Here is a 12549-nt window from a genome sequence, read left to right as displayed (position 1 = left end):
TATTACTCATTATTTATTTATTATTATTATTTATTTATTATTATTATTTATTATTATTATAATTTTATTTAGTGTATTAAACTCTGAGGGTTTTTATATTATTTATTTATTATTTATTATTATTATTGTGAGGGTTTTTATATTATTATTTATTATTATTATTGTGAGGGTTTTTATATTATTATTATTTATTTATTATTTATTATTATTGTGAGGGTTTTTATATTATTGTTTATTATTATTATTATTGTGAGGGTTTTTATATTATTTATTATTTATTTATTATTATTGTGAGGGTTTTTATATTATTATTATTATTTATTATTATTATTGTGAGGGTTTTTATATTATTTATTATTTATTTATTATTTATTATTATTATTGTGAGGGTTTTATATTATTATTATTATTATTGTGAGGGTTTTTATATTATTATTTATTATTATTATTATTGTGAGGGTTTTTATATTTATTATTTATTATTATTATTGTGAGGTTTTTTATATTATTATTATTATTTATTATTATTATAATTAAGGTCAGTTTTTATTTCCATTCAGTCTGGGTCTCTCTGGCCAGGGATCAGCAATAGAACAAGTAATAACACAATGCTGGAGTCCTCCAGTCCTCCAATGTGTGGTACGCTCTTTCCACACAATGCGCCTCTATGGTCTATCAGTTTCTCCTGCTATAGACATAGACCATAGAGCGGGGGCGGATGGGCTAGCGCGGTGCATGCCGGGACAGCTCGGTGGTTTGCAGGCGCTGACTCCTCCAGGCCGCTCAGAGCAGTGTGGAGCTCGCGGGGCCGGTCTGTCTCCCGCCGGCGGCTCCCCCCCGGTACCGGCTATAATAAGCCATGCCCAACTTCTGTGCCGCCCCGAACTGCACCCGCAGAGCACGCAGTCCGACCTGGCCTTCTTCCGCTTCCCCCGGGACCCGGCAGGTGAGAGAGAGGGACAGCGGGGCCGGAACCGGGGGGACCCGACCGGGGCTGAGGGGGAGAGAGAGCGGGCCGGACATGGACAAGGGGGGGGGGAGAATATAGGGAGAGAACGGCAAAACTACAACTCCCAGCATGCTCGGTCAGGCTTCCTGCTGGCAAAGCATCATGGGAGTTGGAGTTCTACAGCAACATTGACACTTATTGCCCCCAGGGCAACCCAGGCTCCTACATCCCTGGCCCTGGGACCACATGCAGCTACTCCATCCTAATAGCCCCCCCTACTCCATCCTAATAGCCCCCCCCCCTACTCCGTCCTAATAGCCCCCCCCCTACTCCGTCCTAATAGCCCCCCCCCTACTCCGTCCTAATAGCCCCCCCCCCCTACTCCGTCCTAATAGCCCCCCTACTCCGTCCTAATAGCCCCCCCCCCACTCCGTCCTAATAGCCCCCCTACTCCATCCTAATAGCCCCCCCCCTACTCCGTCCTAATAGCCCCCCCCCTACTCCGTCCTAATAGCCCCCCCCCCTACTCCGTCCTAATAGCCCCCCCCCCCCTACTCCGTCCTAATAGCCCCCCCTACTCCGTCCTAATAGCCCCCCCCCCTACTCCGTCCTAATAGCCCCCCCCCCTACTCCGTCCTAATAGCCCCCCCCCTACTCCGTCCTAATAGCCCCCCCCCTACTCCGTCCTAATAGCCCCCCCCTACTCCGTCCTAATAGCCCCCCCCACTCCGTCCTAATAGCCCCCCCTACTCCATCCTAATAGCCCCCCCTACTCCATCCTAATAGCCCCCCCTACTCCATCCTAATAGCCCCCCCTACTCCATCCTAATAGCCCCCCCTACTCCATCCTAATAGCCCCCCCTACTCCATCCTAATAGCCCCCCCTACTCCATCCTAATAGCCCCCCCTACTCCGTCCTAATAGCCCCCCCTACTCCGTCCTAATAGCCCCCCCTACTCCGTCCTAATAGCCCCCCCTACTCCGTCCTAATAGCCCCCCTACTCCGTCCTAATAGCCCCCCCCCTACTCCGTCCTAATAGCCCCCCCCCTACTCCGTCCTAATAGCCCCCCCTACTCCGTCCTAATAGCCCCCCCCCTACTCCGTCCTAATAGCCCCCCCCCCTACTCCGTCCTAATAGCCCCCCCCCTACTCCGTCCTAATAGCCCCCCCCTACTCCGTCCTAATAGCCCCCCCCTACTCCGTCCTAATAGCCCCCCCCCTACTCCGTCCTAATAGCCCCCCCCCCTACTCCGTCCTAATAGCCCCCCCTACTCCGTCCTAATAGCCCCCCCCTACTCCGTCCTAATAGCCCCCCCTACTCCGTCCTAATAGCCCCCCCTACTCCGTCCTAATAGCCCCCCCTACTCCGTCCTAATAGCCCCCCCTGCTCCGTCCGTAATAGCCCCCCCCCTGCTCCGTCCCAATAGCCCCCCCCCCTGCTCCGTCCGTCCCAATAGCCCCCCCCCGCTCCGTCCGTCCCAATAGCCCCCCCCCCGCTCCGTCCGTCCCAATAGCCCCCCCCCCCGCTCCGTCCGTCCCAATAGCCCCCCCCCCGCTCCGTCCGTCCCAATAGCCCCCCCCCCCTGCTCCGTCCGTCCCAATAGCCCCCCCCTGCTCCGTCTATCCCAATAGCCCCCCCTGCTCCGTCCTAATAGCCCCCCCTGCTCCGTCTGTCCCAATAGCCCCCCCCTGCTCCGTCCTAATAGCCCCCCCCTGCTCCGTCCTAATAGCCCCCCCCTGCTCCGTCCTAATAGCCCCCCTACTCCGTCCTAATAGCCCCCCCCTACTCCGTCCTAATAGCCCCCCCTACTCCGTCCTAATAGCCCCCCCCTACTCCGTCCTAATAGCCCCCCCTACTCCGTCCTAATAGCCCCCCCCTGCTCCGTCCTAATAGCCCCCCCCCCTGCTCCGTCCTAATAGCCCCCCCCCTGCTCCGTCCTAATAGCCCCCCCCTGCTCCGTCCTAATAGCCCCCCTGCTCCGTCCTAATAGCCCCCCTGCTCCGTCCTAATAGCCCCCCCTGCTCCGTCCTAATAGCCCCCCTGCTCCGTCCTAATAGCCCCCCCTGCTCCGTCCGTCCCAATAGCCCCCCCCTGCTCCGTCCGTCCCAATAGCCCCCCCCCTGCTCCGTCCGTCCCAATAGCCCCCCCCTGCTCCGTCCGTCCCAATAGCGCCCCCCTGCTCCGTCCGTCCCAATAGCGCCCCCCCTGCTCCGTCCGTCCCAAAAGCGCCCCCCCCTGCTCCGTCCGTCCCAATAGCCCCCCCCCTGCTCCGTCCGTCCCAATAGCCCCCCCCCCTGCTCCGTCCGTCCCAATAGCCCCCCCCCCTGCTCCGTCCGTCCCAATAGCCCCCCCCCCCTGCTCCGTCCGTCCCAATAGCCCCCCCCCCTGCTCCGTCCGTCCCAATAGCCCCCCCCCCTGCTCCGTCCGTCCCAATAGCCCCCCCCCTGCTCCGTCCGTCCCAATAGCCCCCCCCCTGCTCCGTCCGTCCCAATAGCCCCCCCCCTGCTCCGTCCGTCCCAATAGCCCCCCCCTGCTCCCGCTCCGTCCGTCCCAATAGCCCCCCCCCTGCTCCGTCCATCCCAATAGCCCCCCCCCTGCTCCGTCCGTCCCAATAGCCCCCCCCCTGCTCCGTCCGTCCCAATAGCCCCCCCCCCTGCTCCGTCCGTCCCAATAGCCCCCCCCCCTGCTCCGTCCGTCCCAATAGCCCCCCCCCCTGCTCCGTCCGTCCCAATAGCCCCCCCCCCTGCTCCGTCCGTCCCAATAGCCCCCCCCCCTGCTCCGTCCGTCCCAATAGCCCCCCCCCCTGCTCCGTCCGTCCCAATAGCCCCCCCCCCTGCTCCGTCCGTCCCAATAGCCCCCCCCCTGCTCCGTCCGTCCCAATAGCCCCCCCCCTGCTCCGTCCGTCCCAATAGCCCCCCCCCCTGCTCCGTCCGTCCCAATAGCCCCCCCCTGCTCCGTCCGTCCCAATAGCCCCCCCCCCCCCGCTACTCCGTCCCACCCTACTGCGTCCAACAGAGCTCCACAGTAATAATACTCCCAGTAATGTGTCTAACGGAGCGCCACAGTAATAATACTCCCAGTAATGTGTCTAACGGAGCGCCACAGTAATAATACTCCCAGTAATGTGTCTAACGGAGCTCCACAGTAATAATACTCCCAGTAATGTGTCTAACGGAGCTCCACAGTAATAATACTCCCAGTAATGTGTCTAACGGAGCTCCACAGTAATAACACTCCCAGTAATGTGTCTAACGGAGCTCCACAGCAATAACACTGCCAGTAATGTGTCTAACGGAGCTCCACAGCAATAACACTGCCAGTAATGTGCTTTTAAAATTTAAACTACAATAAATGTGTTTAGAAATCAGTCTGTGTAAATAAGATTCATTGTTCTTTGTGAAGTCACATAAAATGTCACAAAACAGTCACCGCCGCACCCCGTCTTTGGCCATTTGAAATGTTGGAAAGTATGGCACAGACATTGTGTATAAAGAAGTGGAGGTGGCGTATAGAATAACATTTCGTCACTTTCAAGTAAAAAAGTGTTGCTGTCTTGGCAGTAATCCGCGTAAGCATTTTCAGACTGATCTTTAACTACAACTAAACAACCTTAAAACTCTTTTTTTTTTTTTTCTTTTTTTTTTACTGTGTTTAAACTTTTTTTTTTTTAAATGTTTTTTTCTTTCAACCGTAAACTAAGTTTACACTCCATTTCCAAATGTTCCACAAAATTCCATCCACCCCGGCTAACTAAATCACCAATTTCAAATGAAAGAATTTAACCCAAGTTTAAAAAAAACTTAAATAGTTGAGTAGAAGTTACATTTTAGTTTTACTTTTTGTTTTTTACCCTCCAAATTAGATGTCAGAAATGGGTTGAGAACTGTCGGAGAGTTGATTTGGAAGATAAAACCCCGGACCAACTGAACAAGCAGTACAGGTTATGTGCTCAACACTTTGAGGATTCAATGATATGCAGGACTGTAAGTGCAGTTTCTCAGATGTGTCTTAGAAATACACGGTGGGCCAAAATTCAGAGTAGGGTTAATAAACCAATTTCAATGATATTGCATACAGTGGATATTGTTTGACTAGGTACAGAAGGTGACATGTTTTAAAGGTTGGGTGAACGTGGCGACCAATTAATCTGGGAATTTCTTGAGATTTTCCATTCACCGAACAGTTGTTCATGCGGTCCATTGTGGCTCTGGCTGTATGGGCTGTAGCCCCATCCTGTTGAAAACACTTTTTGGATGTTTTTCCTCTTTGGTCAAAATAATGGACCTGCCATTTGTAAAATTACCTGTTGTTCCTTTGTGAAATTCCCAGGATGAATCTCCCAAGTCTCAGTTATATGTACCTGCAGCCGATAAATTGAAGTACTAACAAATGCGTTCTTTACCTGTCAAATCCTATTCTGAATTTTGCTCTAAGGACACGGAAGTCCCTCTAGTGGCTGAATGATAGACAGCCACTAGAGGTTAACCCTGCAAGGTAAATATTGCAGTTTATGAAAACTGCAATAATTACACTTGCAGGGTTAAGGGTAGTGGGAGTTGGCACCCTGACCACTCCAATGGGCAGAAGTGGTGTGGGTGCCTAGAGTGTCCATTTTAAAGAAACACTACCGACATGTAGTCCTACTACTATAGTTTTAAATTAACTATTTAGGTACAAGCCCCATTCGTTCGCTTAGGCAACTTTTTTTATTTTATTTTTATTTTTTTCTCTATCCACGCCGCTGCTGGCTCCCATCTACATGGCTGAAAGCATTGGGAGGCTATTGCTCATGTTTGGGAAAACAAAGCACTGCGCCAATCAGCATCTCCTCATAGATACCCATTAAATTAATGCATCTCAATGGGGAACGTTCAGCGCATCCATGCAGGGTGTCTGAGTGTCCGAAAAGGCAGTCTTTGCAGTGCTCTGCCTACAGGGACAGGGCCATAGACATCAGAACCACTACATTAAGCTGTGGTGACTATATAGTGTCCCTTTAATGGGACACTCCAGGCATCAATAAATGTTTGGCAAAATAAAGTATAGGGATCGACTGATTATCGGTTTTACCAATATTATTGGCAGATACCGATATTGCAGATAATACATACCAAGCCCGGCGGTCCTGGAGGGCCCGCAGCAAGCTCTTACTTACCTTCCCAGCAGCTTCATTCAGCTCCCTGTGTAAATCTCGTGAGTCCCGCAGCCGTCAGAGCGTTGCCACGGGTTACCATGGCAACGCTCTGCGCGGCACGAAGGCTGCGAGATTTACACAGGGAGCTGCTGGGAAGGTAACTAACAGCTTGCTGCGGGTCCCCACTGCTCAGTACATGCCACTGGACCACCAGGCAATACCATAGCCCCCCCCCCTCCCTGGCCAGGTAACAAGCAGGGATGGGGGACAAAAAAATATAAAACATATAAATAAAAAATGCACCCCTCCCCCTTATTTTACACAAATTACATCCCTTCAGAAACACACACACACACACTCTGCATTCACTATACACACACTACACAAACACTTACTGCATTCACTATATATACACAAATACACACTGCTCCCCTGTATAAGCACACTGCATTCACTACATGTGGCATGTATATTTTGTGCATTTACCTTTTAGAAATAGTTTATTTTTTCAAAATGGTAAATGTACAGAATATCGGAAAGTTATCGGCTATCGGCCTGAAAGTTCACAAATTATCGGTATCGGCTCTAAAAAATCAATATCGGTCGATCCCTAATACGGTACCATAAGCTTGCCTCCAAAGCCACACACCCTCATGCCAGAGACTTCGTTATCAGTGTACGCACACTCAGTCCCAACTGATTCTGTCCCAACAACATTGAGTGAACTGGTTTTTATTCACAACCTGGCTGCAGACAGTCAAACTGCAAACATCTAGTAATATACTTACTATATGCCTGTCTGGGTGCCCTCTCCTTCTAACGCAGGTTGTTTTGTTATTTAGATCATTCCGTGCGGTCAGTGGCTGAGCCGTGTGCACACATTTTATGATAAGGAAGACTCTTTCTGCAGTTAGTGGGTGTGGATAAAGTCAGGCTTATGAAGCAGCATTTATTGATGCTTACAGCCGAGAGAGAGTGTGTATCTATATTTTCCTCCTCACCCATATGCTTGTATACTGAAATTAAATCAAAATAACAAAAAAATAGATTCAGGTTGGTGCCTAAATTCATCACGTATATGTAAACTTTTCTTTTAATCCAACTTAAAGGGAAACTCCAGTGCCAGGAAAACAATCTGTTTTCCTGGCACTGCAGGTCCCCTCTCCCTCCCACCTCCCAATCCCCGGTTGCTGGAGGGGTGAAAACCCCTTCAGGTCACTTACCAGAGGCAGCGACATGTCCCACGTCGCTGCTTCTTGGTCTGCCTCCGCTCCTCCTCTGCATTACATTGGCCGGTGGGTGAGACTGATCCCGCCCACCGGCCGGGGAGACCACCCAGAAGTGGTCTGGGTGCCTGGAGTGTCCCTTTAAGCTGAATTGTTCCCAATTCAGTTTTTTCATAAAGATGCATTTAATCAAAGAATGGTTCCTAGCAATGGATTGCATTGCACGATTCCCATATGTCCAGGATAGCGTGTGATATTTGTCAAACCCTGCAGTTTTGTATGTCTGACTTAATTGTCTTGTTTCCAGAGCCCGTACAGGACAGTTCTTAGAGAGAATGCAATCCCAACAATATTTGACCTCACTAGCCATCTTGGAAACCCTGGTAGACTCCGGAAGAGGATAAAAGAGCTGGTAAGTCACTCGCTTTCGTCTAGCACCTGATATCACACAAAGAGCTTTGATTAGTCGATTACCTTTATCTGTACTGGGACAATTGAAACTGATGTACTCATGTTTTCATATTGGTTAACATGTACTTTAGTGTATGGTCTTTCTTGCAAGAAACTGTTTTGCAGATTTTTAATTACCCCCTCTGTAAATTCATTGTGGGGTGTTTTCCCTTTTTTTTTTTTTTCCTATGGATTTTTGGGTGACACTGAATGTCCTCATGCAGAGCGTGAAAAAGTCGCCCACCTACCTGGAAGTACCTTTAGTGGCTGCCTGGTAGAGGCCAGTAGAGATGGAGTTAACCCCTTTTATAAAAAAAAACTGCAATAATTACCACTGCAGGGTTAAGGGCCCTGTGACACTGAACCCAGGCCACTTCAATGAGGTCAAGTGATCTGGGTGCTTTTAGTGTCCCTTTAAATATTTCCCTTTTAATTACACCCCCTCCCCCACTGTGTTTTGGAGACTGATATCTACATTTCCATTTCTCTATTTACCTAGAGTGAAGAAGAAATAAGGACATTGAAGCAAAGAAAACGTAAGTGTCTCACACATGGTGTTTAAGCTGTTTAATATTAAAATTAAAATTTTTGTTGGTGAGATTGGGAGGGGAACGAGTAGCAATCTATTGTATCCTAGTTATGTACAATAATATATTAATATAAGCAGAATTAAAGAGAACTTGATACTCAACCATGTTTTAGCTGATCCCCTCTTTTAATGCGGTGTTCTTGGTTGATACTTTACGTTAAAGGTACTAATCCCTATAAATGAAAAGTTCTCGATGTCTTAACATCCAATGACAGAATAATTCAATGATAAAAGCCATTCTTTTAAAGGTCCTGTGGGAAAATGCATTAAAAATCCCCACTCATTTTACAGTGATGGTAGTAGTGCTGCAGACTCCAAATGAGCCGGACATTAAGGTCTCTTTGGGCTGCATTGCAGATTGTGATGACAATATAAAATATCTTTCAAGGGTAAAACTCAAGCTTATACTCCATGTGATGGTGGCCAATATATTCATCCAGTCATATCCCTATCCTTTTGTCACATGGTGCCAGACAACTGCATTTATGTAGTTTGACAAACGTCCAGTCCAAAGGAACAAGCCAACGGTTGCTCTTGATATTATTTCAGTTGCATAACACCTTGCAGGAGTTTGTATTGAACTCTTCGATTTGCTCTGTTCGGTTTTCTACATTTCACAAATCTTCGCCAACTGCTGTGTGTGTTTATAGTGTTCCATTCAGATACAGCCAGCACTTAGATCTAGCAGATATTATCAGACGCGTGAATCATTTCATTAGGAAGAACTGTTTGATCTTTCCGGTTCTGTTCACCCTCATGAACATGTTGAAATATGCATGTGATGTGAGCAATAACCTGCCAGTGCTTCACGAAGCTGCCTGTAACCATACTGTGGAGTTATGTTTACACATATTGATCATGTGCCACTATGTTCATATGAGTTAGCGTTCATTTGCATCCAATGGCTTTCTGCAGGGGCACATTATGTCATTGGTGGCTATACTGTGTGACAGAGGTCAGTGGATTTAATTACCTTACCTCCATTACACGTGTTAAATACAATTTATGCTCCCACATATTAAGAAATTTAAATATAAAAATAATGTGGTGCTTACGCTATAAAAGCTGTCTTTGTCTATCGGTCCATACCTATCCCCTGTGAACCTATCCAGCATTTTTGCATACTGGCACAAAAGCCACTGAGAGGCAGTTAGCAAAGTAGTGTGAATGGGTTTTCTTTTTTTATTTTTTTATTTATACATTAATTTGTCATACTGCGGTAATTGTAATTTTAAATACGTATAATTTGTGGATTGTTAATTTTTTTTTTTTTTTTTTTTGCACTTAGTTGACGGAGAGGTTGCAGAAGATCCCAAATCCAATAACGATGTGGATGTTCAACTTGTAAAAATAGGAGAAAACCACTACCCGATTTTAACAGCAGAGGAAAAGGAAAATCGAGATTACCTGAAATCTCTGTTTGAAATCTTGATTATAATGGGAAAGCAGAATATACCGTTGGAATGCCAAAGTGCCGAATTACCTCCAGGAATTTTCACTCCTGACAACTTCCAAGCTCTCCTGGAATGTAGAATTAATTCTGGGGATGAGGTCCTGAGGAAACGTTTTGAGATGACTGCAGTGAATTTGGAATACTGTTCTCAAAAGCAGCAGAAACAGATGATGGAAATCTGTGAAAGCTGCATAAGAGAAGAAGTTCTCCGAGAGGTTCGAGATGCCCGTTTCTTCTCCATACTTACAGATGATGCAGTCCATTTTGCAAGTGGAGAACATTTACCTGTATTTGTTCGATTTGTAGATGATGCAAACAATCTCCGAGAAGAATTTCTGGGATTCCTGAGTTGTGAAGCTGAAGCAGAGATATTCGCTGCCAATTTTCACAGCACCATCACAGAAAAATGGGGTCTGAATATGGAATACTGCCGTGGGCAAACTTACGTCACATCAGGTGGACTTTCTACCAAAATGAAATGTGTAGCGTCACAATTGTTGGAAAAATACCCACAAGCTATTTATACTCTGGCATCTTCATGTGCTCTAAATATATGGCTGGCAAAATCGACACCTGTAACTGGAGTGTCTGTTGTTTTGGGTACACTGGAAGATCTATATTTATTTTTTAAGAAAAACCCAATTTTGCAGGAAGAGCTAGACTATACGATAAGTGTGCTGTTTCTTGAAAATGAGGAAAAGGGAGCGGAACTTAAGGAAGTAGTCAGATCAGAGTGGATAAGCAGGCACGACACTTTTGAGATTATGGTGAGCCTTCTTGAGTCATTTATACTCTGTCTAGACAAAATTGACTGTGACGCCTCCTTTAGATGTAATGCAGGGATTATCAGCCATGCATTTGTCCTCACAAGTGCCTTGAGTGACTTTGACTTCATTGTTACTATAGTAATCTTAAAAAATGCCCTCTCATTCACCAGAGCTTTTGGAAAAAATTTACAAGGGCAGACCTCTGATGTCTTCGCTGCAGCCAACAGCCTGACAGCTGTTTTGCACACTTTGAATGAAGTAATGGAAAATATTGAAGTCTACCATGAATTTTGGTTTGAGGAAGCTACAAACCTGGCTACCAAGCTTGACATCTCGATTAAACTCCCTGGCCGGTTCCGTCGAATGCAGCATGCCAACTTACAGCCAGATTTAACACCTGAAAGCTTTTATAAAGAGGCTCTCAGTATTCCAACGATTCAGCACATCATTCAAGGACTGAAAGATATTTTCTCAGAACAGCATTTAAAAGCTCTCAAATGCTTGTCCCTCGTCCCATCTGTGATGGGCCAATTAAAGTTCAGCACGAGCGAAGATCACAATACAGACATATACAAAGGTGACCTCCCCAATCCGGACACGCTGTCTGCAGAACTGCATTGCTGGCGTGTAAAATGGAAACACCGAGGCAAAGACGTGGAGCTTCCGTCAAACATCTACGAGTCGATCCGGTTGTCTGATATTAAGTTCTTCCCCAATGTTTATGCTCTTCTTAAAGTTTTATGTCTTCTCCCTGTGATAAAAATCGTAGAGGACAAATATGAAATAGGACGAAGGCGTTTAAAAGCTTACTTAGAAAATACATCCACCAAACAGAGGTCCAGCCACCTGGCTTTGTTAAACATTAACTTCGATGCAAAGCATGATCTGGACTTTATGGTGGATACATTCATTCCGGTATATGCGGAAAAGACTGGAACGGATGAGGCTGCTGATAGATCAGAGATGCCCAAAGAGTAATTTCTCTCTCAAATTTGGATATTTGTCCAATACACAGTTTAATTTAAACAAACCTATATATTTTATAATTTCTTTTTTTTTTAATCACGCATAAAACTGCTACAGTTCTTGCTACACAAAATTGAACACGATGGCACTTTCCATTCAATGTAATTGTACCTATACATTCTGTTAGAGAACGTGCCGCAAAATGCATAGAGAAAGAACACTTTTAGATTAATATTTTTAACTTCTGAGTCTCTGCTGGGATACTTACATTATGGAATACTAAGTTAAATATTTACCCGACAATGACATCGTCATCTATGCATTTTGTTCACATTGAGACAGTTGGATATCTAGTTATAGATTTGTACAATGCAAACGTGTTCACATGCATGTTATGGTTTTTGAGAGAGGTAGGGGGGGGGGTGGGGGGGTGTTAGAGGGAGTCATGGCACTGTAAATAAATGTATACTAAATAAATTTGATTCATGCACTCAAATCTGCCATGCATGTGTTTAGAGATAATTGCCCCATGAATATGGTATATTTTACTTATTCTATGGGGAAAAACAAATCTTTACTACATGATGTATTGTAAACCCTTTTTTTGTTATAAATGTATTTCTTACTGGAACAAATTTAAGTTTCTTTGTTAAATGGGAAGTCATACAATGTACAGGCTAATTTCTTGTTTGTATTTTTATACTGACAGTTTTTTGTTAAATGTATAATAAAGTGCATTTTTTTTAAATTTTTTTTTTTTTTTAGTAATATTTTAACTCCCACTGCAATATTCATTCTTCATAAGACCTCTATTTAAGTAATGAGGTTTTAGGTTAGTTAGGAGCAGTCTATTATATTTAACTTGTTTCTACAAAATGTTTTTTTTAACTCCTCTTATAACAGGAGGTTAATAGGTAAAACGCAACTGTATAACGTAAACAAAGCCAATTTTTTAATATAGTCTACCCCAGTGGTTCACAAACTCTTTTTTTTAGGTTCAAGGCGCCCTTTAT

At 45.7% G+C, this 12549-nt stretch overlaps 1 protein-coding gene across 1 annotated transcript; it reads left to right on the top strand.

Annotated features, from left to right (window-relative positions):
* The first annotated feature begins 745 nt into the window (after positions 1-745).
* Positions 746-12207, top strand: THAP12 (THAP domain containing 12). Its single transcript, XM_063444990.1, is given in 6 exon segments — positions 746-893; positions 896-944; positions 4811-4934; positions 7619-7723; positions 8261-8297; positions 9639-12207. Coding segments are annotated over 6 exon segments (2259 nt in total). The 5' UTR covers positions 746-859; the 3' UTR covers positions 11549-12207.
* Positions 12208-12549: the final 342 nt, after the last annotated feature.

Source organism: Pelobates fuscus, chromosome 1 (genome assembly GCF_036172605.1).
Source record: "Pelobates fuscus isolate aPelFus1 chromosome 1, aPelFus1.pri, whole genome shotgun sequence".
Taxonomy (NCBI): Eukaryota; Metazoa; Chordata; class Amphibia; order Anura; family Pelobatidae; genus Pelobates; species Pelobates fuscus.
Note: the sequence above shows the minus strand (reverse complement) of the source record. Positions and strands in the feature narration are given on the sequence as shown.